Source organism: Zalophus californianus, chromosome 10 (assembly GCF_009762305.2).
Source record: "Zalophus californianus isolate mZalCal1 chromosome 10, mZalCal1.pri.v2, whole genome shotgun sequence".
Classification (NCBI taxonomy): Eukaryota; Metazoa; Chordata; class Mammalia; order Carnivora; family Otariidae; genus Zalophus; species Zalophus californianus.
The window spans coordinates 1,374,255-1,401,160 of NC_045604.1; the positions used below are offsets into that span (position 1 = coordinate 1,374,255).

Genomic DNA, 26,906 nt, shown 5'->3' on the forward strand with positions numbered 1-26,906 from the left:
TCTTATAAGCCAGGACGTGGGTCCTCACCAGACATCAAATACTTGTATCTTGACCTTGGACTTCCCAGCCTCCAGAATGATGAGAAATAAATTTCTGCTGTTTAAGCCACCAGGGCTATGGTATTTTGCCATAACAGCCCAAGAAGATTAAGACAGCCCATCAATTAGGTTTTATATAGCTTTGTGCAACTTCAGGAGAGGAAATCAAAGAGCTTATTTAACTTTTCCTTCCAAAAGAAGTGTCATCTATCCTAAAGCCCGTGCTTTTAGAGAAGTCAGTTTAATACAGTACCTATTGAGGCAGTCGTCCACACAGCCCTTCCCGGTGTCATCCTCTGGCTTCTTACAGTTACAGGTGGTGGCCTCGTAACCAGAAAGGGGCTTGACATCAACGTAGACATCTTGAAAGAAGATAGCAAAGTGTAATTTGTGAACACAGAGGATAATTTTTTAAGTGCTAGGCTAAGAAGAATACTGATGGTATGAAGGCAGAAAAAAATAGCTCCCAAGTTACTCACTTGAACGGATTTTTTTATATAGTGGGACATCTGGCTTTTTGTATAGCTAGAAGAAAAAAAGGAAAAATTTTGATATAGCATTTAACTTCAAACGCCAGACAGCAGCATCAATCACTAAAAATATAAGAAATTATTCACGTGCTCTGCTCATATGGGAATATTTATAAGACTTCCTGCACTGGACACATTTGAGGGGAATTCTTGGTGTGATCACTTTTTACACCCTGAAATAAAAAGTGACTTACTAGATCAGGGTGAGAGAGAAACAGACGCAACAGAAGAAACCTGAAATAGCTTCATGAGAACACATTCTCAATTATGTGCATGCTATGGACAGACTTAAACGAAAATCACACTGTAAAATGAAGCTATTCTTTTCGATACATTAACTCAATTTGCCTCTATGAAAAGAAAGGAAAACATTCATAGGGCTTGTTGAGACGGTCTGGGTTGTATACGAAATTAAACAGATGAGCACCCTGGCCTTTTCAGGGTGGGTATTCTAGAAAAACACATTTCACATTTTAATTAAGGCAATTAATTTAGTGAATACAGGAGAGAGGAAAGGCCGAAAATGAAGCTCTCATATTGCAATTAAGAATACATTTGGCAAAAAAAAAAAAAAAAAAAAGGAAGGTATTAAAAGAGAGGTGATCAGCTGGCCAGTGTTTTACAGTAATAGCACAAAAGCAGCACCGTGGTCTAAGTGAGGGTGTACTAACCTGCAAAAAAAAAAAAACTCACCACCATTTTTCAGTGGGGATAGTCAGAGCACTGTCTCTCCTTTATGGTCACGAACTCAGAAACAGTTATCTAACATATTGGTCCTCTTAGAATTCGAGAGAGGCCACCCAGAGAAGAGAATGCAGAGGGGAATGTCCACTGCTTTTGGCTTTCCAAAACGGAACTTTGGTGGAATTTTGGCAAAGGTCAGGAGCCTATTCACCTCATTTGCATGACAACTTCTATTTCCTGATGCTGTTCTCAACATGAGGCCTGGGGCTACAAAGAACTCTTAAGAATTACTGGGGGAAACTTTACAATCAGGGAAGCAGCAGAGAAAAACAGCACCTTCCTATTTTTAGTTCCCAACATAAAGATCTTTTAAAAGTATACATTTAAACATTTTCCCTGTTTCCTCTGGTAGAAGAATCTCCTTTGTATGTGAAAAATAAATTCCAAACTGATGGGAAGGAGCCAACAAAAATAAAGCCTGAAATTTCTTAGCGCTGCTGGCAGTACATCTAAGTTCTCCTGGGACCTGCATCAAACAGGATTCTTACAGAACAGAGTTCCGCTACCAAAATAAAAGTCCAGACTCATAACAGAAGGTTGCCTACGGAAGCAGGAACTCACTGCTATTCTGAAGTATGAGCAAAGGCAAATAGGTCACATTAGATATGGATGCAAATTCATGTTTCTTAGTCTCTAACCTTCACAGGGACAGTTCTCTATACTTCGTAAGACGGGAGCACAGAGCATTGAGCGAAACAAGGAGGCAGAGAGAGACTTGCATTCCCCGCCCCCCGCCCCCCTCCCCAAGAACAAAACCTGGTAAGATAGGCTCCTGTACCTGATTGTGCTTCCACTGCCAGAGGATGTCATAGGGAAGCTGGAAGTCGATTCTCTTTTGCCTTAGATACTTTCCTGAATCAAAAAGAATACTATCAATTTCAGTATCTATTCATACAAAAGGTCAGTCACAAGATCTAATATGCACTGGTTAGAAAAATAAAGATTTAATTTTTAATTTTATGGATTTTCCATCACCAATTTTTAATTTTAGCTACTCTTTTCCATCATGCTGCAGGTGGTAAATGCTAAAGATATGTTTTAATAGTAGCCTACATAAAACAAAAAAGTAAACTTACTATCAAAAAATACACAGGTCATTATGAAGCCAACTAAAAACTAAGAATTGTTTGATTATTAAAATTATTAACTAGAGCATCTGGCAGCTGTTTTCCTACATTATTATACACAATATAAGGCTGTCTGTAAAAACGGGAAGTATAAGAATTTTCTAAAATAGGAGTCCCTGAATTTAAATAACTCAAGAGTATTTACATTCAAATTTATGATGTTAACATTCCCCCCCCCTTGAAGTAGTACTACTAGTATAAGTCAAAAGCCCTTTTCCACCTTAAAGAGGCTGCTTCAGTTTCCTTACTTACTCTCTGACCTTCCTGCCTTTTAGGTGACTCACTTCTCACAGGAAGCTAAACTTCTTGTTATCTGGGTATTCATCCTATCACTGTCTCTAGCCCAGTAGTTCTCAATGCTCCGCCAATCCTGGGGGATCCAGGGGCAAAGACTGTCTTAGAACTACTAAGTACTATGTATCTACTACTATACTGTAAGTACTCAGATGTTACATGCCATTTTCACCATGCTGACATTCGCACTAATGGTATAAAAGCAATGGTGGGTAGGACTGCTGGCATCTTAGTAGGAATCAAGGCAAGTGGCAGAAAACTGTACCAGAAGAATGAAACTAATAGAAATGAACCATGCCAGCATCATAAAAGCATTAAACATTAAGAATGCTTTTGATGAACCTATAAAAATTGAATTAAATCTTGACCCACAAGCCAAAAACGTTATTATGCAAGGCCCAAAGGAAGTACACATAAAGCACCTGTGCCGCACCCCTGGTGGCTGTATCCAGCAAATTCACCTGGGCAGACACAATGGTGAGCTGGATTAGCTTCTTCCATGGAATATACCAATTGTACTTGAAAGAGTAACTCACAAACTATGGTTATTCGGACTTAGGAAGTGAAAATGAGTGAAGTGAGCTTGTTACTTCAAGAAACAACTGAAACTATCTGTTTCCAGGGATAAAATTTGAGTTTGAAGTGAATGCTGGAATTTTGGAAAACTTGTGTCCACTACCATAAGAATCTTTAGTTTTCCAGTACTTAAATTTTCCTCATGAAATAGGTGGGAAGATTCACAAATGCAAATGGTTTTGGATGCATACAGGGAATGGAAGAGCAACGAATTCAGAATTCAGCGAATCAGAATTTCTTAATGACTAATACATGAAGTGATAAAATCACACATGGGTAAAAAATTCATTTAAGTTCCAAGAGAGACCAATGGACTTTAATGTAACAGAATACAAAAAGTTAATTGATTTCATACTCTACATTGCAACTCACCTTTAAGGAACTATTACATTTATATTTTTGCTAGAGGGTCAAAGAAGAATTATCTGAAATTATTAAAATATTCTTATTTTTTGTAACTTAGTAACCTGCGTGAGGACAGATTTCTTCATGTACTTAAACCAAAGTAACATAATAGACTGAATGCAAAAATGGATTAGAAAATCCAGTTGTCTTATAGTAAGCTAAACATCAAAGAGATTTGCAAAAATGTAAAATAAAGTCGCCTTCCTTATGAAATTTTTCTTTGGAAAAGTTATTTCTCATAAAAATATGCTATTTATGTTAACACATAATGTGTAATGAGTTTATTTGACAAATCTGAAGATACAGCAGCATGGATTACAGGTATATCGTGGAAGAAATAACTTGTGGCATTAAAGTAATGTAACAAGATTTTGGGGTTACAGCTGGTAAAAGACCAGAGTCTACTTGTTGATAGGGAAGCAAAGCTGAATGTAACTACAGAGTATGCAATGAAAAAGTGGAAACAACGTAAAGTTTATCAAAGGTAAGCAAACTTTGGTATATTCAAATAATGAGATATGCAGCTAGAGAAATAAAATGAGGTATATATTTACTCATATGGACACACTCTCCAAGTTGCAAAAAAAATAAAGCATGGGCTCATTTAAAAAAAAAACAAACAAACTTTGAAACATTAAAGCTATATGTGGCGGGAACAGCCCAGCAAAGGGCATGAGGGCACTTTCTGGATGAGGACACTGTTCAAGATTTTTTATTTAAGAGAGAGAGCACGAGCAGGGTGAGGGGCAGAGGGAGAAGCAGACTCCCCACTGAGCAGGGAGCCCGACGCAGGCCTTGATCCCAGGACCCCGGGATCAACCTGAGCCGAAGGCAAACACTCAACTGACTGAGCCACCCAGGCACCCCGAGGACTCTGTTCTTGAGGAGGGGTTGGATTATGCAGGTATATGAAAGAAACCACAGCAAACGTGCATTTAAGATTTACGCATTTTAGGGGGGGTCTGGGTGGTTCAGTGGGTTGAGCGACTGACTCTTGATTTTGACTCAGGTCATGACCTCAGGGTTGTGAGGTCAAGAGTCTCTCATTGGCTCCACGTGGTCTTCTTGAGATGCTCTACTCCTCCCTCTGCCCCTCCCCTTGCTTGTACTCAATTTCTCTCTTTCTCCCTCTGCCCCTCCCCTTGCTTGTACTCAAGCTCTCTCTCTCTTAAATGGATAAATCTTAAAAAAAAAAAAAGATTGGGGGCCTGGGTGGCTCAGTCGGTTGGGCGGCTGACTCTTGGTTTTGGTTTAGGTCATGATCTCGGTGGTCAGGGGATCGAGCCCTACATCGGGCTCTGCATTTAGTGGGAAGTCTGCTTGAGGTTCTTTCTCCTTTCCCCTCTGCCCCTCCCCCCCTGCTCTGTGTCTCTCTAAAAATAAATATATCTTTAAAAAAAAGATTTATGGATTTTATTGATGGTAAATGTACCTCAAAAGAAAAATCTGTAAACAAATACTGAGACCTTGGTTCTGATATGTATGCTGAAATAGGGTGAGGTGTATCACTGTCTGCAATTTACTTTGGAGTGCACCCAAAAATAAAATGAATATGTGGATAGGTAAATATACGATAAATCAAGGTTGAATGTTAATGACAAAATGTAAGTGATGGGATATTGCACATTCACTGTAGAGTGTTTTCAATTTTTTCCTTATTTCTTAATTTTTAAATTTTTTTAAGTAGGCTCTACACCCAGCGTGGAGCCCAACCCAGGGCTTGCATTCACGACCCTGAGATCAAGACCTGAGCTGAGATCAAGAGTAGGCTGCTGAACTGAGCCCCCAGGGAGCCCCCAGGCTCCCCACAATTTTTTGTTTACTGAAAAATTTTACAGTAAATTGTTGGAAGACATATATATAAAGGAAAAAAGTTTGAAAGGGTATATACTAAACTATTATATTTCTGGGAAGGGGGAGCTTTATCTTTTAATTCATACCCTTCTCTATTACAATTCCTTTGCAAGTATGTACTCACTGTTTCTTAACAACAATACAAAGGTAATTTTTAAAAAAATCAAAATTGGTCCTCAGAAGATAGGATAAACCTCTTAATGTAAAGGGATAACTCCTTTTTTTGCTAGCAATACCTGATGTGTTTTCTGCAGAAGGCATAAAAGAGTGAAGGAGAAACCAGTAAGTTAATTAAAAGAATATTTTCTCGACGGGGCGCCTGGGTAGTTCAGTCGGTTAAGCGTCTGCCTTTGGCTCAGGTCATGATCCCAGGGTCCTGGGATCAAGTCCCACATACAGCTTCCTGCTCAGTGGGGAGCCTGCTTCTCCCTCTGTCCCTCGCTTGCACTCTCTCTCAAATAAATAAATAAAATCTTTAAAAATAATAATAATAAAAAGAATACTTTCTTGGGGTGCCTTGGGTGGCTCAGTCAGTTTAGCATCTGACTCTTGGTTTCTGCTCAGGTCATGATCTCATGGGTCATTAGGTGGAGCCCCAAGTCGGGCTCTGTGCTCAGTGGGAGTCTGCTTGGATATTCTTTCCCTCTGCCCCTTCCCCTGGTCTCTCTAAAATAAATTAATAAATCTTTAAAAAAAAAAAAGAATACTTTCTCTTTTTAAGAAATCATCCACATCTACCTCAACTAACCTCAAAGACATAATTTTCCCCACAGTCCAACATCTTGAATTTTGCTAGCAATGAGTCTCCATAGATGTATTAAGAGAGAACAGACCCCAAATGGAGTCACTTGTACTAAGCCAAATCACTAAACTAGGCCTTACTCTTACCTAATAGCAGTTTAAACCTTCTCCAGAAAGTCTTAACCAGTCAGCACCAATGACCCTTTTCCAAATCCCCCAAAGGAAGATGAGGTGAGCTGACCCTTCCTTATCCTTTCACACTTCTGCCCAGAAAAGGCTTCCCTTTTGTACAGCTCTTTGGAACAACTTTCCACTTGCTGGATGGGATGCATTGTGGAATGAAGCCAAGTGATCTTTAAGTTCATTTGGTTGAAATGCTGGTGTTTAACAGCTGTTTCGGTGCCTTCCCTGGCATTATTTGTGTCCCTGTACTGTAATTCACATCCTAAGAGCCAGGGGAAGAAATGATGGCTCATTCTTTCCTTTCCTTTAACATTTCTAAAACCAGAGAGAGTTTGGACTCATTTCTAAGAAGTGAGACCTACCTGAAGAGATTTCCTTAATCAAATTCTGCTGGAAAGAATACCTCAGGGGAATCTATTCAGGAGCATCTCATTAAAAAAAAAGGGGGGGGGATTCTTTAGCTAATCCCCATTTTAAAAATGGGGGAAAATCACTTTATATCCATCTGAAAATTAGATGAAATCACACCTTTTGTGGATTTTTTTTATTGTGTGCTAAAGTCTTGAGATCTCAAGTACTGCTACTTATCTCTAGGGAAGGAGCAAAGAAATCCTTTACTTTTCTCTTTAAAAGAAAACTGAATTTGTACAACAGTCATTTTAAAGAGGACAAATAGTACAGAAGCTCTAAAGCCTGTGCTGACCTTGAAATCTAAAAGCGGGAAGTCATGGGACGCCCGGGGGAAAAAAAAATAGAAGGGGGAAGTCATGATGATTTTCTTTCACAAATTCAATCCTAACATGAAGAGGAAAAGAATAGAGGACTCGGAGGCAGAACATCTCCACAAACACACTCCTCTGTTAATTAGGTAGCTGGGCAAATGAGGAACTCAAAGGTGAGGGAGGTACTCAATAGAAAGGAGAAAAATAACAATCTCCTTTTCCAGAAGAGATCTTAAAATCTGACAAAAACTTGGCCTTTTTTTTTTTAATTAAGAATAAAGTGACTCACTTCAGATAAAGCTCAGCTTGTTTATATGTGATCTGAGTACCGGGTTAGAATATCACTCTACAAACAGATAACAATTATTCATTTAGTCCTTGCTATTCTGCATAAATTGCCCTGGAATTCCCCCCTAAAAAACCTGTAGTACTATTTCACTGAAAGGAGTAGTGTATCTATGAAATGTGTGCCATTAAGGAAGTTATAAATAATGATCAAGGATACCTACAGTAAAGTGTTTAAGTTTCACTAAACGAAACACAGGTAGAATTTGAGCTTTTGGTTTTGTGAGCCTGAGGGAAAAGAGGTGCAACCCAGAAATATACGGACAGTGGGATTTCCCCCCAGTGGAAAACTGTCAGCCCCATGGAAGCAATGATCTTCACCTGTTTTGCTTACTGGTGTGTCCCAAACATCTAGAAAACTGCCTGATCAAAAAGTAGGCACTGAACAAGTATTTTCTGAATGAATGAATGCAAACATGTATTCCATGGCATAAGCTTTGAGATACGGCCCCAATTGTTCTCATTCATTCATTCATTCATTTAAGATTTTATTTTTTATTTTTAGTAAGCACTACACTCAATGTGGGGCTCCAACTCACAACCCTGAGATCAAGAGTCACCAGCTCCTCGGACTGAGTTGGTCGGGTGCCCCCACTGTTTTCTTTCAACTCTGTGAAGCAGCAGCATCACCTTCACTGCTGTTTTGTTTCAGGACAAGTGCTCCCTTAATCCCTACTGCCCCCACCGTTTCTTGAATTCTACTCTTCCTAAGCATAATTTCTCCTTCCTTTCTGCTTGGTATACTAACTACTTTATTTTCCCTCAGTTTTATTGAGATGTAATTGCATACATCACAGTGTTCGTTTATGGTGCACAGTAAAATGGACTGTCTTATATGGATTGTGAAATGATTACCGCTGTAAATTTAGTTAACATCTACCACCTCTTACAGGTATAACAAAAAGAGTAAGTTGTGATGACAACTCTTGGGATTTGCTCTCACCATTTTTCACATACAGCACACAGCTGCAGGCATCGCGCTGCACGTTATATATCCTCAGTACGTACTTATCTTGTAGCTGGAATTTCAACTTTTGACCACCTTTCTCCTATTACCCCTCCTCACTCCCCCTGCTTCTGGTAACCACAAAGCTGATCACCAACCACCCCCCCCTCCCGCCCTTTTAGATTTTTGCTTGATTACTATTATATTTTAAAGTAATCTCTACATCCAACATGGTGTTCGAACCCACAAGCCCCAGATCAAGAGTCTCACGCTCTTCGACTGAGCCGGCCAGGAGCCCCTGATGCCCTTTTCCATGAGTGTGTTTTTGTTTCTTAGATTCCGCATATAAGTGAGATTATAAAATATTTGTCTTTGTCTGGCTTATTTCACTGAACATGATGCTCTCAAGGTCCATCCATGTTGTCGCAAATGGCAAGACTTTTTTTGCCTTTCTTTCCCCTTTTTTAACGAGGCTGAGTAATATTCTATTGCATGTATATACTGCCTCTTCTTTATTTATTCATCCCTCGATGGACACTTAGGTTGTTTCCATGTCTTGCCTATTGTAGATAATGCTGCTATGAACATGGGGGTGCAGATATTTTTTTGAGCTAATGTTTTCATTTCCTTTGGATATATTCCCAGAAGTGGAGTTGCTGGATCACATGATCATTCTATTTTTAATTTTTTGAGGATCCTCCATACAGTTTTCCATAATGGCTGTACCAGCACAATTTCTTAAATACAACTAGCTCCCTCCTGCTTTCACATTCTCATGTGTCATTTCTCTCACCTGAAATTGAATCCTCTTACCAAATTAAACCATCTGCCTCAATTTTTTAAAAAGTTTTATTTATTCAAGTAAGGTCTATACCCAACGTGGGGCTCAAACTTATGACCCCGAGATCAAGAGTCGTGTATTCTACTGACTGAGCCAGACAGGTGCCCCCCACTTGCCTCATTCTAAACCCTACTTAAAAATCTGTAATTTTAACATAGCTATCGTAAACAACCATACTCAACCCTGATTACTAGAGCCGCTCTCTTTTATACGGTAGTTCATGTAATTAAATTTATCAACCTTTCTTCTGGTGTTTATACATTTTGTGGTCTTCCCTGTCCATGTCATAAAGATATTATATTTATCACATATCTGGTAAGTAATTAATATCCAGGATATATACAGAACTCCTAAAGCTCAAGAACAAGGAACAAAGGACTCAATTCAAAAGTGGACAAGCACTTGAATACACATTTCACCAAAGAAGACATACAAATGGCCAAAAGTACATGAAGAGATGTCAACATTACTATTAGGGAAATGCAAATCAAAACCCGTTAGGATGGCTATCATGAAAAATTAACAGAAAATGACAAGTGTTATGGAAGATGTGGAGAAACTGAACTCTCAAGAATTGCTGGTGGGGATATCAAAGTGGTGCAGCCATGGTGGCAAACAGTGCGGCAGATCCCAAAAATTAACTGTAGACTCACCATATGAGCCAGCAATCCCACCTCTGGGTATATAGACAAAAGAATTGAAAGCGGGGTCCTCAACAGAGAATTGTAAACCAATGTTCATAGCAGCATTATTCACAACTGCAAAAAGGAGGAAACAACAGAAATGTCCATCGGTGGATGAATAGATAAACAAAATATGGACTGTGTGTGTATACACAGGAATATTATTCAGCATTAAGAAGGAATGAAATTCTCATATATGCTACAACACAGAAGAAGAACCTTAAGGACATTATGCTAAGTGAAATATGGGAGACCCCAAAGGACAAATACTGTAATGACTCCACTATATGAGGTACCTAAAAGAGTCAAATTCATAGGGATAAAAAGAATAACAGTAGTTACCAGGGGCTGAGGGAATGGGCAATTATTATTTAATGGGCACAGAGTTTCAGTTTGGGATGATGAAAAAATTCTGGAGAGGGATGGGGTTATGGTTGTACAATAATGTGAATGTACTTAATGCCACTGAACCTTACACTGAGAAAGGGAAATGAAAAATACAAATTCTAAGTTACGTATATTTTAGTACACGTTAAAAACATTAATAACGTAATGTACCAAAAACCACTGTATGCTTTAAATGGGTGAATTGTAGGATATGTGAATTATGCCTCAATATGTTGTTAAAAAATATAGCAGTGTTACAATTTTTTGCTTCGTTTATTAAAGAGTTACTTAGAAGACTCAAAAGGAGAAGGAAAGCCTATTGTATATGCCCATAAATGTACTTACTGTTCCTTCTGCTTCCCTGACGTTCCAAGGTCCCTTCTGGTATTTTCTGTTAGAAAACTTTCTTTATCCACAGAGTAGGTCTACTGGCAACATACTCTTTTAGATATCATCCTTCATCTAGGAAGGCTTTGATTCCCATTTAATTCCTGAAGGATACTTTCACTGGGTTTAAAATTCTGGCTAGACACTTTTTCTTTCAGCACTTGAAAAATGTTGTGCCATTTCCCTGGATTCAGACAAGCAATCCACTACTGTCTGAACTGCCTTATCCCTATAGGTAGGGATTCATTTCTCTCTCAGTTTTACAACTATTGTGTCTTTAGAGAGCTGAAGTTGGACTAGGGTATGCCTCCACGGGGATCTCTTCGAGTGTGTCCTGCTAGGTTTGATCATTGACTTCCAACAGTAGCTTCATGTCTCCTGCCAAATCTGCTAAGTTTTCAGCCACTATTTACCAAAGTAGTTTTTCATCTCTGTGTTTCTTTCCTCCTTCCAGCGTGTACACGGAGGATACAAATTTCGCCCTTCTGTCATGATCCCACAGACTCGGTCTTTTTTAGGTCTACTTTCTCTTTTGTTCAGATGGGACCGATTCCTTCCTGTGCCTCCTTCATCTTGCTGCTGAGCACATCCCTAAGCCTTAGCAGCAGCTACTGCATCTTTCAATTCTAAAAATCTGACTTGGAATTCTTTCTATTTCCTTCCTGAGGCTTTCTATTGTTTTCATGTTTCAAGCATATTCATTATTGCTTGTTGAAGTGTGTGTGTGTGGGGTAGTGTTTTTAAAAATCTAAATGCTTTAAAATCTTTGTCCGGTAATTCTAACATCTTATGTTGGCATGTATTGACTGCCTTTTAAAATTCAGTTCAATGGGCGCCTGGGTGGCTCAGTCAGTTAAGCGTCTGCCTTTGGCTCAGGTCATGATCTGAGGGTCCTGGGAGTGAGCCCCACCTCAGGGAGTCTGCTTCTCTCTCTCCCTCTGCCCCTCTTCACGCTCGTGTTCTCTCTCTCAAATAAATAAAAATCTTAAAAAAAAAAAAAACAAACTCAGTTTAAGATCTCCCTGGTTCTTAGTATGACATATGATTTCCAGTTTAAACCTAGACATTTCTGTATTATGTTACCAGGTTCTGGATTTTACATAAACCTTCTATTTTGTCTGACCTTTTCCAAAACTGCTCCAGCAAGTTAAGGGAGTAAGATGTCCAGTGATTATCAGTTGGGAGTTCCTCACTCAGCCTCCACTGAAACCTGAGTGTTGGTAGGTTGTTACTGCTAAGGCGGTGGTGGGAGAGGCCATGTCACTACTGGAGGGTAGTCAAGGTCCTGACTCCTACGAGCCTTCCTCTGATATAAACACAGGTCGGGGGCCAGGGTGGGACACCTATTACTGCCTGCTGGGGATGGAAGCCAAGGCTCCCCACTGGGCACCTGCTGGTATGAGTGTGGGTAGGGTAACAGTTTTTTTCTGCAATGTCTGACTACAGTATGGAGGATATTGTCTAAAAGTTTTCTGTCTTGCTAGGTTGACCCTTTCCCTTACTTTTGGCTGTAGAAAGCACACTTTTCTTTACTTGCTTTGTTTGTGCCGAATGGAATTTCCAGGTTGCTAGCTTTCTCAGCTTCAAGTTTTACCTCATAGAGTATGAGGTAAAAAGACAACTCAGGGAACTCATCACCATGAAGTTCCTCAGTCCCAAGGTTCCTAGTTGGTCTGCCTTCTCCCCACTTTTTAGAGTCTCCTTTTTATATATGATCTATAAAATGTAACAATGTAATAAGACCTTTTTATGTTTTTACTCGTACTTATCAGAACAAGGAAAAGTATGTCTACTTCATTTTCCATGAGGCGCAAGCATGTCGATCATAATTTTTTTTCCCTTTAATTGCTGGCTAATAGCCCATATATGAATACACCAGTTTATGTATCCATTGCATTGATGGGCACCTGACTATCTCTAGTTTATAGCCATTACGAATGAAGGTTACCACGAACATTCTTACACACATATGTATTGATTTCTCTCTGGTGGGTTTATGTTTACGTTTATAAAAGCTGCCAGACCTTTTTTTTTTTTTTAAAGATTTTATTAATTTATTTGAGAGACAGTGAGCAAGAGAGAGAGCACAAGCAGGGGAGAGGGACAGAGGGAGAAGCAGACTCCCCACTGAGCAGAGAGCCTGACATGGGGCTCGATCTCATGAGTTGAGCCAAAGGCAGACACTTAACTGACTGAGCCACCCAGGAGCCCCTGCCAGAGTTTTTAAAAAAGTCGTGCCATTTTACTCTCCCACAACTGTTTGTAAACGTTTTGGTTATGCCAACTCATTGTAGCTTTAATTTGCATTTCTTTGATGAGTTATGACTGATGAGTATTTTTCACGTGTTTATTGGCCATGTGTACATTTCCTTTGGTAAAGTGTGTTCAAATCTTCACTTCAAAATTGGGTTGTGTTTAAAAAAATAAAATAAAAATAAAATTGGGTTGTCTTTTTTATTTAAATTCATTTGTAGGAGTTCGTTATGTATTCAGGATATATACAATTTGTAAATATTTTCTCCCAGTTTGTGCTTTGTCTGTTTTTATAATAGTGTTCTTTGATGAATAGGTTTACATTTTGTCAAGGTATAACCTATCAGTACTTTCTTTTGTAGTTATTGCTTTCTGTGTCCTAAGAAACCTTTAACTACATGCAGGTTGTGAAGATATCCTATGTTTTCTTCTAGAAACTTTATAATTTTAGCTTTTATGTTTCCGTCTGCGATCTGTGCCAAATCCAGGTTGTATATGCTATGAGGCTGGTGTTATAGTTGAAATTTTTTTCATATGAACATTTGCTTCAGCACCATTTGCTGCAGGGTGTTACTTCTCCTGCTGGATTGCTTTGGTGCCTATGTACAAATCAAATGACCACAAAAGTGTGGGTCTATTTCTGGGCTATCCACTCTGTTCCACAGATCTATTTTACTGGCAATTTATTTTATTATTTATTTTAAGAGAGAGCATGTGAGCAGGGGGCAGAGAGGGGCAGAGGGAGAGAGAGAATCCCAAGCTCCACACTCAGCACAGAGCCCGATGTGGAGGCTCAATTTCAAGACCCTGAGAGATCATGACCCGAACTGAAACCAAGAGTCAGACACCCAACCAACCGAGCCACCCAGGGACCCGAATTTATTAAAAAAATATATATATATATTATTATTGTTATTTTTTAAGAGGGCTCTAGGCCCAACATGGGGCTTGAACTCACGACCCTGGGATCAAAAGTTGTGTGCTCCGCCTACGCCCCTCTAAAGCCAATTTAAAGTTTAAACTTGCTTTATAGTAACTCTGGGAATCAGATAATATAAATCTTGGGGGAAAAAAAAATTTTTTTTAAAGATCACTTTGAATATTCCAGGTTCTTTGCATCTCCAAATAAATTTTAGAAAAATCAGCTTATCAATTTTTACAGAAAAGTCTGCTGGTAACAATCTACATTGCATGGAATATAACAACTGAGGCTCCCCATCTCTAAATGTGGCATTTCTCCATTTATTTAGGTCTTCTTTAATTTCTCCGATAAATGTTTTTATTTTCAGTATAAAGTTCTTGCCTCTTTTTGGATACATTTATTTCTAATTACTTCAATTTTGTTACACTATTATAAATGTTCTTTAAAAAAATAGACTTCATTTTTTTAGAGCAGTCTTAGGTTCAAAGCAGTATTGAGCAAGGTACAGAGATTCCCAATACACACACTGCACCTAAACAAACACAGCCTACCCCGTTACCAACATTCCTGACCAGAGCGGTACACTGATTACTAACTGCTGAACCTACCCTGACACATCATTATCACTGGTGTTCATAGTTTACATTAGGATTCGCTCTTGGTCTTATATATTCTATGGCTTTGGAAAAAATGTATTAATGACATGTATCCAACTGTTATTGTATCATACAGAATAGTTTCACTGACTTAAAAATCTCTGCGCTTTGCTGATTCATCCCTCTTTTACCCTCAACTGCTGATATTATTAATATCTCCACAGTTTTGCCTTTTCCAGAATGTCATACAGTTGGAATCATACACTGTGTATGTAGCCTTTTCAGATTGGCTTCTTTCACTTGGTACAATGATTTTAAAGTCTCTCAATGTCTTTTCAGGGCCTGACATCTCATTTCCTTTTAGTGCTGAATAATATTCTATTGTCTGGCTATACCCGTTTATCCATTCACCTACTGAAGGAATCTTGTTATCTTCCAAGTTTTGGGAGTTATGAATAAAGTGGCTGTAAAAAGTGTGTGCAGGTTATCATGTAGACAGTTTTCAACTTCTTTGGGTAAACACCAAGGACTGCCCTTGTTGGATGGTATGGTAAGAGCAGTTAAGTTCTATAAGAATACAATGGATTCTTGTATACCGATTTTGTTTCCTGTAACTTTGCTAAAAAGTTGCAGTAGATTTTGGGGTATTTCTTTGGATTTATCATGTAATTTGTAAGCAGGAACAGTTTTACTTCTTCTTTCCTGATCTCTATGACTTTTATTCATCTTCCTGCCTTATTGCACTGGCTAGAATATCCAGAATAATGCTGAACAGAAGTAGTGAGGGTGGACATTTTTACCTTCTTTCCAATTTCAGGAGGAAACACTGCATATTTCACCATTAAGTATGATGCTAACTGTAGATGCCTTTTGTAAGACTGGGGAGATGCCCTTCTACCTCTAAGAGTTTCTGCCTGTATGTTTCTCAACTTCGTTCTGTAGCTGTTTTTCCCCCTCAAGTTTTTGTCAGGTTTTTTTTTTTTACCAGGGTTACATTAGCCTCATAAAATGAGCTGGGAAGCGTTCTCTACCTTCTGAAAGTCTTTGTGTAAGACTGGTGTTATTTTGTTCTCAATGAGGAAATAGCTCACAAGGGAAGCCATTTAGTTCTGACATTTTTTATGTGTAGGATTTGATAAAGAACTAAATTTATTTAAATGATACAGGCTATTCAGATATTCTGATATTCTAATTTCTTTTTGAATTAGTTTTGTTAAGTTGATTTATTAAGGAATTTATCCATTTCATATACATTGCTAAATGAATTGGCATAAAGTTATTCCTCACATTTCCTTATTGGCCTCTTAATAACTACAGGACCTAAGTACAGACACTGGTAATTTCTGTGATCTCTTATTTTTTCTTGTTCGTTGTATCTAGAGGTTATCAATTTTGCTGCTCTTTTTGAACTTGTTTCCTTACTGTCTTTTTAATATTTTATTGACTCCTATTCTTTATTATTTCCTTCTTTCTACAGATACCTGTTTTTTAGGAATGACTGGGATGGCTTTGCTCTTCTCACTGTCACTGAGTACTCAGTCACAGTAAATCAAGGGGAAAGGGTATTCACTTTGTTAGGTGCAAAATAAGTATTACTTAATCCTCACAACTCAGGTTGGAAGTAACTGCAATACATACATGAAGATGCTGAGATGCAGAGTGCATAAATAAGTTGTTCACGATCATCTGGCTATAAGAGTGTGGAATGGGAAGAGCAGTCCATCTGCATTTGACTCTGAGGTGTGTCTAGGCCAAGACCACCTTCAGGTTTGCTGCCTCACAGGACTCATAGCCATACTTCATTACAGCCAAAGGATACAAAGCAAAATCAGTAAAGGGGAAAAGTGCACTGGGCAAAACACAGAGGAAATGAGGCACAAGCTTATACAAATTCTCCCCCAATGGAGTCACACAGGATGTAATCTTTGGCAATATACTGGGACAACACATGTGAAATGTCTATCAAGGATGCTCATTACAAACTCAGTGCTCAAGGTTTTGATTGGTGGCTGATCATACAGGTACTCTCTAAAATGTAACAAATTCCAGAGTCTTCAAATGAAAGCAGGTGTTCAGCAGAAATTATACAGTTTATACACAGCAGACACAATAAGACATTTTCCCATTCAGGAAAGTTTTATACTGACAGAGGAAAATGTTTGCTATTCAAGTTCCCAGATGCCGCCAATGCCCAACCTTGCAAGCAGGCCTTTCTCAGAATAAGTCTTAGGTCTGCTATTGTGATCCATTTTGCACATAAAGGCCTATGTTCTCTCCACTATATCAGGAAAAGCAGTCAAGATTTGGCATAAGTCTCAATGACTAGCAGTGGCAACCAAGAAGAGCTGTGTTGAAAAGAATTCTGAATTATTTTCTGAGCTCAGCAAGAAAAGGCAACATAATATATTTAATAATAATTGCCAGAGGTAATAGCTATGTACTAAGTAACACATTTTTGTTGACTGGTATTCTACCATAAAAAACAACTCTGATTCAGTAGTTATCTTTTATGAAATGATTACTATGTGCTAGGTAATGTGTTACATATCTCACATGCATTATTTTATTGAATATTCCTATTAATTTCAATTTTACAATAAAGAATATGAAGCCTTGAGATGTGTCAGCTTGCCCAAGGTAAGACAGGTAGTAATTGGTGGAGGTAGAATCTGAATCGTGGCCTGATTCCAAAAGCCAAATGTGAAAGACCATGTCCTTACATTTTTTTCGCTCCCATACTCCCCAGAAGAATTTTGAAAAACTATGAATCCCCTTATTAATTTTTTTTTTAAGAGTTTATTTTTAGGTAATCTCTACACCCAACAGGGGGACTAAACTCATGAGCCCGAGATCAAGAGTCCCATGCTCGGGGCGCCTGGGTGGCTCAGTTGTTAAGTGTCTGCCTTTGGCTCAGCTTATGATTCCAGGTCCTGGGATTGAGCCCCGCGTCGGGCTCCCTGCTCCGCGGGAAGCCTGCTTCTCCCTCTTCCACTCCCCCTGCTTGTGTTCCCTCTCTCGCTGTGTCTCTCTCTGTCAAATAAATAAATAAAATCTTAAAAAAAAGAGTCCCATGCTCTACAGACTGAGCCAGCCAGGCGCCCCACCCCTACAAATGATGTAATATATAGTTTTGTCATTTTAAAATGATGAATCTGCATACTATAAAGATTCAATACTTACCATTATTCATTAAAAAAGGAATATTCTCTTCTTTAACATTTAGGAATTTAAACAATTTCCTGTCTTTGAACATTATCTCTATTCCACTTATTCCAGAGGCTTTTGTCTTAATATTATATATTTTTTCATGTTTAAAGTTCTTTTATTGAACCTATCCCCTTACTCCATAAAAAAGTGTTCCAATTCACATTTAAAAGTACCTGTGAGGGATGGGGTAGCTGGGTGATGGACATTAAGGAAGGCACATAATGTAATGAGCACTGAGTGATAAGACTGATGAATCACTGACCTCTACCTCTGAAACTAATAATATATGTTAATTAACTGAATTTAAATAAAAATTACCTGTGACCATAAGACTCAAAGCATTACAATTTTTCTTTTGCATTGTGTATCACTATAATTTTGATTAATATAGGCCTGATTAAAACAACATAACTACACTTTCAAGATAATAGCTTTTCTGAGGCATAATTCACATACCATAAAATACATTCTTTTTAAGTATACTATGCAGTGGGTTTTAGTACATGGAGTTCTGGTGATGGTTAATTTTCTGTGTCAACAGATAGTTGGTCAAACGTTATTCTAGATGTGTCTGTGAAGGTAATTGTTAGATGAAATTAACATTTAAATCACTAGACTGTGAATCAAGCAGAATACCCTCCATAATGTGGGTGGGATTCATTCAAACAGTTGAAGCTCTTAGTAAGAAAAAAGACTGACCTCCACAGGGAATTCTATCAGTAGACTGCCCTCCGACTCCTTGAGCTGTGAAATCAACCCTCCCCTGGGTCTCCACGCTGCCTGCCTGCCCTGTAGATTTTGGACTTGCCAGTTGCCACGACAGCGTGACCCTTAAAATAAATCTCTACGGGAGCGCCTGGCTGGCAAAGTCAGTACAGCGTTTGACTCTTGATCTCAGGGTCTTGAGATTAAGCCCCACATTGGGCATAGAGCTTATTTAAAAAATAATACATCAAATATAATGTTGTCACAAATAAAATCTATTAAAAAAAATCCCCTCTCTATTAAAATGAGAAAGGTGGGGACCTAATTTAAAAAAAAATCCAGATTTTGGGGCCCTTGGCTGGCTCAGTCAACGGAGCATGTGACTCTTGATCTCAGGATCATGAGCTTGAGCCCCCGCACTGGGGATGGAGAGTACTTAAAAAATAAATCTTAAAAAAGAAAAAAAAGGAATCATAAAGCACATGGCATTTTGTGACTATCCCCTTTTATACAGCGTAATGTTTTCACACTTCATCCATGCTGTAACCTGTCTCAGTACCTTTCTTTTCTTTCTTTCTTTTTTAAAGATTTTATTTATTTGACAGAGAGAGAGAGAGAAAGCAGGGGGTGTAGGAGAGGGAGAGGGAGAAGCAGGCTCTCCGCTGAGCAGGTAGCCCAACTTGGGACTCCATCCCAGGACTCTGGGATCATGACCTGAGCTGAAGGCAGAAGCTTAACCAACTGAGCCACCCAGGAGACCTGCAGTACCTTATTTCTTGTTATTGCCAAAGAACATCCCATTGTATGCACAGACCACATTTTGTTAATCCATTTATCCACTGTGGGAAATTTGGGTTGCTTCCACCTGTTAGCTATTATGAATATTGCTGCTATGAACATTTCTGTATAAATTTTTGTGTGGAAATGTGCTTTCAATTCTATTGGTTAGATACCCAGCAGCAGAATTGCTGGGTCATATGGTAACTATATGTTTAACTTTTTGAGGAACTGCCAAAATGTCTTCCAAAGAGGGTTATACCACTTTATATTCCCACCAACAATGCATGAGGTTTTCAATTTCTTCACATTATGCATCAATCCTTCAATTAAAGCCATCCTAGTGAGTGTGAGGTGGTATCTCATTATGGTTTTGATTTCCATTTACCTAACGACTAATGATGTTGAGCATCTTTTCACATGTTTATTGGCCATGTGTATATCTCTTTTGGAGAAGTGTCTATTCAAATAATTTACGCACTTAAAAAATCGTGTTGTCTTTTTAATATTGATTCTCAACGGTTCTTTTTATGTATGGGTTTTGGATACTCGATACATAATTTGCAAATATTTCTCCCATTCTGTGCATTGTTTTTTCATTTTCTTAATGGTGTTTTTTGAAGCACAAAAGTTTTTTTTTTTTTTTTTTTAAGATTTTATTTATTTATTTGAGAGAAAGAATGAGAGAGAGAGAGAGCACATGAGAGAGGGGAGGGTCGGAGGGAAAAGCAGACTCCCTGCTGAGCAGGGAGCCTGATGCGGGACTCGATCCCAGGACTCCAGGATCATGACCTGAGCCGAAGGCAGTCGCTTAACCAACTGAGCCACCCAGGCGCCCCAAAGCACAAAAGTTTTAAATATTGACCAAGTTCAATTTGTGTTTTTTTCTTTTGTTGCACAGGATTTTGGTGTTATAGCTAAGAAATTATTGCCCAATCCAAGGTCATGAAGATTTCCTATGCTTTCTTCAAGAGTTTTATAGTTTTAGCTGTTATATTTAGGTTGATGATCCATGTTGAGTTAATTTTTTTAAATGGTGTGAGGCAAAGGTCCAACTTCAACCTTTTGTATGTGTATATCCAGTTATCACAGAACCATCTACTGAAAATACCATGCTTTCCTCATTCAACTGTCGTGGCACTCATCAAAAATCAATCGACTATAAATTTAAGGGTATAATATACATTTTGGTAAGTATCATGAGAAATAAAATTCTATTTGAAATGCACTTCTCTAATAAGATAAAGAAACTTGATTTCCTTAGTTAAGCATTTAAAAATAAACACTATTTTCCCGTTTATTGATTCTGATTCTTATCAGTGGTAAGATGCATTATTATTCTATTTTTATAACTACTTTATTCATATAACTAATACAGCAAAGACAGAGATGAACCGAAGTCTGGCTGACTCAAAGTCATGCTCTTTACTTATATGACGCTGGAAATCACCCGTTCAGAACAACTTACTGGCTCACTACCCTATCCTAATCATAAAATATTATTTGAACAACAAAACAGCACTGTCCAGAAAAGAAAAAAAAAAAATCTGTCCTCCAACAGCCTGATCTTAACCTTGTTTCACAGGGAAAAAGACCCACTACACTTGGACAGGTTTTCCCATTATTTTCTCACTTTGCAGACACTGAGTACATATTAGTCTTTGTGGGACATTAATAAGGGGATGTGGAGATAAAATCTTTATTTAAATTAAGGGATTTTTATTCTTGACCTCTTAACCACTATTTGTGCAAGAGATGTGAGAGAAATATTGGCCTATTATTCTTCCTATCTTCCCTGGAATGAACGGACATCTTCATCCCCTTGAATGAAGTTAGAGTTTCATTCTAAGACTTAAGTTAGATCCCAGCCAGGACAAAACCAGTAAGACCAAAGTGGTCATGTTTTCATTAAATGGGTCTTTTAAATGACTTCTTTTCTAAGCCTATTTATCATTATCAGATTCTAGGAAACAGCTAAATACGCTGAGACTCTGCTTCCAGTGCTATGACATCAATGTAACAACAAAACACTCATTCAGAAGAACCTTGGCAGTAATCCCAGAGAATGTGGAACTTACTCTCAGCTTCATTAAGGTAAGAGAACTAAACCTTGGAACTTCATGTTGGAGTTAAACCATTCTCCATCCACCTAGTACAGAATAATTAAAGCAAACTAATCTTTATTGCAGAAAGTGTCGTCTATGCTTGCTCCTTTAAATACACTGCTGGTACTGAGTCTTCTGGGGAGAAAAAGGGGATTCAATAATCATAACACAGAGAAGAGTCCCACAGTCATGAAGATAGAGAGAATCATAGTTTAAAGAGAACACTATAATGCACAGGGTCTACATCTACTACATAAGTAAGCTGCTCCTGTCACCTCCAATTCAATAGGGTGTCCTGATTTCTCCTCCTTTACTTTCATTTGTACATGTATTTGTTAAAGTTCTATTATGTACCAGGCACTAGGATATCAAAGGAGAATAAGGGAGACAAATGATCCTGCACCTGGAGCTTTAATCTAATGAGGAAACAGAGTAGTCATGGATTATAGAAAGAAATGAACAGGGTGCTGTGATATAAAGGGAGGGACCCTCTTTGATGGGACAATCAGGAAAAAATTTTAAAGAAAATGACATTTAAGTGGATATTGACATTAAGCTCATCCTTAAAGAATAAGAAACCAACCATGGGAAGAGTAAGAATAGCTTTTTAGTCAGCGAGAATAATAAGCATATGGATACTCTGGTGGGAGGGAAAGGCCTTAGTCTGTTCTAGGACTGAGAGAAGACCAGCAAGACATCAAACAGCAGGTAAGGGAGAGATGGGAACAGAGAGACAGCGATGATGGGGAAGGGTGGGTCGTTGGGGACCAGATCATTCTCTCTCTCTCTCTCAAGATTTATTGGGGGGGGGAGGGGCAGAGGGAGAGAAAATCCTGAAGCAGACTCCCTGCTGCGTGTGGAGCCTGATGAGGCGCTTGAACCCAGGAACCTGCGATCATGATCTGAGCCGAAATCAAGAGTTGGACATTTAACCAACTGAGCCACCCAGGTGCATCTGGGACCAGGTCATTCTTAAAAGCTACAGTAAGGAGCTTATAATTTAACATTAAGACACTATAAGGTTTTAAGTACAATCCAGTTTAAGTTATAAGGTCATTTTTTTTTCTTTTCTGTGTGGAGAGTTGACGTGGAGGGGAGCAGGAATGGAAATGGACATGTGTCAGAAGGCTGCTGCAGGAGCCTGAGCCGAAGTTGAGTGTGGGATGCGAATGAGAGTGACAATAGGATCTGCACAAGGGGGACGTACCGCAGGAATGGCAACAGCAGAACTTGGGGGGGACGGACTGGATGTGCCTCTGTCCGAACAGGAGGAATCCAGGATGACTTCCAGGTACCTGTTACTTATCTGGTAAGCTCAACAGTAGGATCCCAGAAGTCACTATTATACCAATGCTAAACAAAGCCTTGACATTTCCCCCCAAAATGAATAGAAGGATAAATCTTGCTCAATTTTCAAGCAGATAAATGACCAGGAAAAGTAGTGGCTCTCTTCTGTTGATTATTACATATCCATGCATCATCTCTTTCTGAACATGGAAAATGTTTGAAACTGAAGTGGTGAATAGCTGGGTTTTCCTAGATGACATAACTCAGGGAATCAAATGCTACAGACACAGTGTTTTTTATTATTGAAACTCGAGTAAGAAAGATTTATGTCATTTTGACTCCTAGATGGCAAAGAATTTGCAGAAATCTTCAGACTGAGTATAAGTTAAATGGTAAAGAAAGAGCTCAACCTCACTGGAGATGCAGAAATAATAAGAACACAAAGCCGTTTCATCCAAACTCAAGAAATACCATTTCTTCTTAGCAACATATTAATATACGAGCACTCACCAACATGAATGGGGGCTGGGAACAGTCCATACTCATGCTCTCCTGGAGTGTATTCCAGCTTCTCTTTCTTTAATTGGATCAATCGGCTCTTTGGGCTGTGATCAGAAAAGAATGGAAAATAATCAGAGGCAATGAAATCTCTTCCTGTGGGTCAAATACAGAAAACAGATCCTCTGTCAAGAGTTATTTGTTTTGGGGTATCTGGGTGGCTCAGTCGGTTAAGCGTCTGCCTTTGGCTCAGGACATGATCCCAGGGTCCTGGGATCAAGTCCTGCCTCCGGCTCCTTGCTCTCCCTCTCCCTGCCATTCCCCTGGCTTATGCTTGCTCTCCCTCTGTCAAATAAATAAATAAAATCTTCAAAAAAAATAAGTATTTAACAGTGGCTTAAATTTTATTTATTTTTTTAAAAGGTTTTATTTATTTAACAGAGAGAGACAGAACACAAGCAGGGGGAGTGGGAGAGGGAGAAGCAGGCTTCCCAGATGCGGGGCTCCATCCGAGGACCCTGGGATCATGACCTGAGCTGAAGGCAGACGCTTAACGACTGAGCCACCCAGGCGCCCCGGCTTAAATTTTAAATGCATATTTTTTGGGGAAGGGATATCAAGTACATTCATGTATTTTTAGAATCTGTATTTTTGGAATTATCTTTTAGGAATTATACATAAAAAAGAGCCATGTAGCATTTTCCAGCAGTTTTGCAAAAGGAATCTAAATTTCAGATCTGATCATAATAATTACTTTATACTTGGCCAATAATTTATAGTATGTATGTATGATTTTCAAAATTTATTATTTAAGATTTTATTTACTTATTTATTTGAGAGAGAGAGAGTGCAAGCAGGAGAAGGAGGCACAGGGAGAGGGACAAGCAGATTCCCCACTGAGTGCGGAGCCTGACTAGGGGCATGATCCCATGACCCCGAGATCACGACCTGAGCCGAAATCAAGAGTCTGACGCCTCTATTTTTTAAAAAAATCTTTTAAGTAAGCTCTACACCCAATGTGGGGCTTGAATCCACAACTCTGTGATCAAGAGTCGCATGCTTCCTCAACTGAGCCAGCTGGGCGTCCTGATGATTTATAAAGTACTTTCACATATTATCATTTATATCAATCCTATGGAATAGGGAAGAAATGTTAGCTCTAGTTTACAGATTGGAGAACAGATGCTCTATGAAGTCAAGTGACTTGCCTTAATTTTAGTAGCTACTAAGGAGATTTAAGATTAAAAACCTCAGTTTTTTGCCCAGCTCCTACTCACTGACTACTTTTTATTTTATTCCCCAATGTCTCTACACACTTACCTCCTCTACTTGTCTTACTGGTCTGTGTTTCCAATGTTTGGTATGAGATCAGTCTTAAGACATTTCACAAATACATAAAAGGGAAAAAAAAAGAAGGAAATAAAAAGGAAAGGAAGAAAAAGAGAGAAATAAGGGTTTCCGGAGAGCCTCACTTAGTCTACTCTGATTTTATCTTGGCATTAAGTTCCAGTAAATAAGGCAAGGCTGATGTATTTCTTTTCCCTATGAATCACAACACACTGCTTTTTAAAAAACAAGTCTATTCTATTTTGTAACAAGCAGGTATACTAATACACATTTTGCAGGTGAGAAAATTGAGGCTCCCAAAATAAGTTATTTGTAGAACCTGAAGTTCTTAAATTTGAACACTGGTTCCTTCTACTAGATCATTCATTTATTTATTCAGCAGTTACTGAGCACTCACTAAGTCCAGGTCCTGTTCTTTTCTTTGTTTTTTTTTTAAAGATTTTATTTATTTATTTGAGAGAGAGAGAGAGAGAGAGCACAAGCAGGGGGAGGGGAAGAGGGAGAGGGAGAATCAGACTCCCCGCTGAGCAAGAAGCCCGGTGGGGGACTTGATCCCAGAACCCTGGAATCATGACCTGAGCCGAAGGCAGATGCTTAACTGAGCCACCCAGGTGCCCTTCCAGGCCCTGTTCTAAGTGCTAAGAGACAGTGGTGAACAAGACAGTTTACACTGTTCTTAGGTACACAGACAATAAGGAGGTATGAAAAACTAAGAAAACAAACAAAAAAACAACAAAAAAACCTAAGAAAACAAAAAAAAATCAGAAAATAATAAATGCTAGGCCAATAATTAAATTGTGATGAACAGAGAGTTTAACTGGGTAGGCTTTTCTAAGGAGGTGACATTCAGCTCAGCTCTAAGTGTTACTGGGTCTTGGCAATGACAGAATGTGGGAAACGGAGGGAGACCGGGCAGAGGAAATAAATTATCTGGTAGAAGATCACAACTGGAATGGGACCAGAGAATTAGAGCAAATAAAGGGAGGCTGAAGCAGTACAGACGAGGTCAGAAATTGTGAATGAGGTCATGCCAAGTGTTTAAAGCACTGGCAAGGAGTTTGGGAAACAGTTTCAAAGAAGAAAAGCAACGATATGAGATTGTTCTACTTATATTTAAAAACCACTTTTCTCATTTTAAAAAATCCCAAATAATAACTGTGAACAGAGATATGAAATTTTTAAAAAGATTGATCGATCGATCAATCTACCTACCTACCTACCTACCTGAGAGAGAGGGAGAGAGAGAGAGAGAGAGAGAGAGCACACACCAGCAGGGGGAGCAGGCAGAGGGAGAGGGAGAAGCAGGTTCCCTGCTGAGCAGCGAGCCTGATGCAGGACTCGATCCCAGAACCCCGGAATCATGACCTGAGCCGAAGGCAGACGCTTAACCGACTGAGCCACCCAGGCGCCCCAGAGATACGAATTTTTTAAATCCAACTAAAAACTGTATTTCTTCATCATGAATCAAAGTCAAATAGGGTAAGAAAACAACTGTGTCTAGAACCAAGCATTCTGTATGAGAGAAAATTTGGTCTACATTTTATTAGATTCAAGATTTACCCAAGCAAATTAAATTGAGAACATAAAAGGTTCCATTTAGTGATAACAGGAATGGAAGCAAACCCCACATTTCACCCTGCTTCCCTGAGGGTCAGCGAGCAGGTGACGGACAGCGGTCAGGGAGGGCAATACTGGACACCCTGAGGAGAGCGAACACACAAAACTACAAAAAAATCCAGGGTCACCGGTGGAGGTGTAGTCCTCAACCTACCAAATGAAACACAAGCCCCCCTGATTGCACCTCCCATCAACTCCTGACCGATTCTCTAACAAAAACAACTTCACCCTAATTCTGCAATCCTGATGTCCAGGTCTGTGGTACTGCTATGAATAGTACAATCATGTGAGAAATCCTTTTCCTAGCTCTTGGCCATGTCTGATTTTCATTCTAATTTTAGGCATGACCACTGACTTCCTTGTTGGTGACAGTAGCATGGGACTCTCTCTCTCTCTCATGTTCCATGTGAGCTGTGCAGAGTAGTCAACGGAGAGAGAATGTGGCTCTTTGTCAGTTTGTATTGATTCTGCACACTCCTAGCCATTTCCCAAGGTATTCATTGCATGTGTGACACTAATAGCTCAAACCACTCAGGAGAAAATCTGTAGGAATGAAAGTAACCATTTCAGATACAGAACTGCCACAACATAAAGTAAGCTAAACAATAAGTTTCTGTGACAGATGTTTACTTCTGACCAATGGCTGAAGCTGCAAAATGAGACTACTATTTCTATGTATATGTGTGTAAATGAAAAACCCTTGTGCTTTTCTCATCAAAAGAAAGTAATCTGCCTTTCATAATGTTCTATTTATAAATGCAACCCATTCAGGATTTGTGGCCAGCTTT

General features: G+C 38.9%; 1 protein-coding gene across 6 annotated transcripts in view; it reads right to left on the reverse strand.

The window, feature by feature from the left end:
- The window catches only part of ASH1L (ASH1 like histone lysine methyltransferase), a 195,873-nt gene that overhangs the window by 40,321 nt on the left and 128,646 nt on the right, over positions 1–26,906 (reverse strand). For 4 of the 6 annotated variants that reach the window (XM_027613237.2, XM_035722524.1, XM_027613238.2 and 1 more), the window contains 5 exons: positions 23,167–23,261; positions 10,001–10,105; positions 2,092–2,165; positions 519–564; positions 293–401 (listed from right to left, as the gene is read on the reverse strand). In XM_027613237.2, coding sequence (XP_027469038.1) covers positions 293–401; positions 519–564; positions 2,092–2,165; positions 10,001–10,105; positions 23,167–23,261 — 429 coding nt within the window. The remainder of the gene's footprint in view (positions 1–292; positions 402–518; positions 565–2,091; positions 2,166–10,000; positions 10,106–23,166; positions 23,262–26,906) is intronic. The other 2 variants (XM_035722526.1, XM_035722523.1) reach the window with 1 other exon arrangement.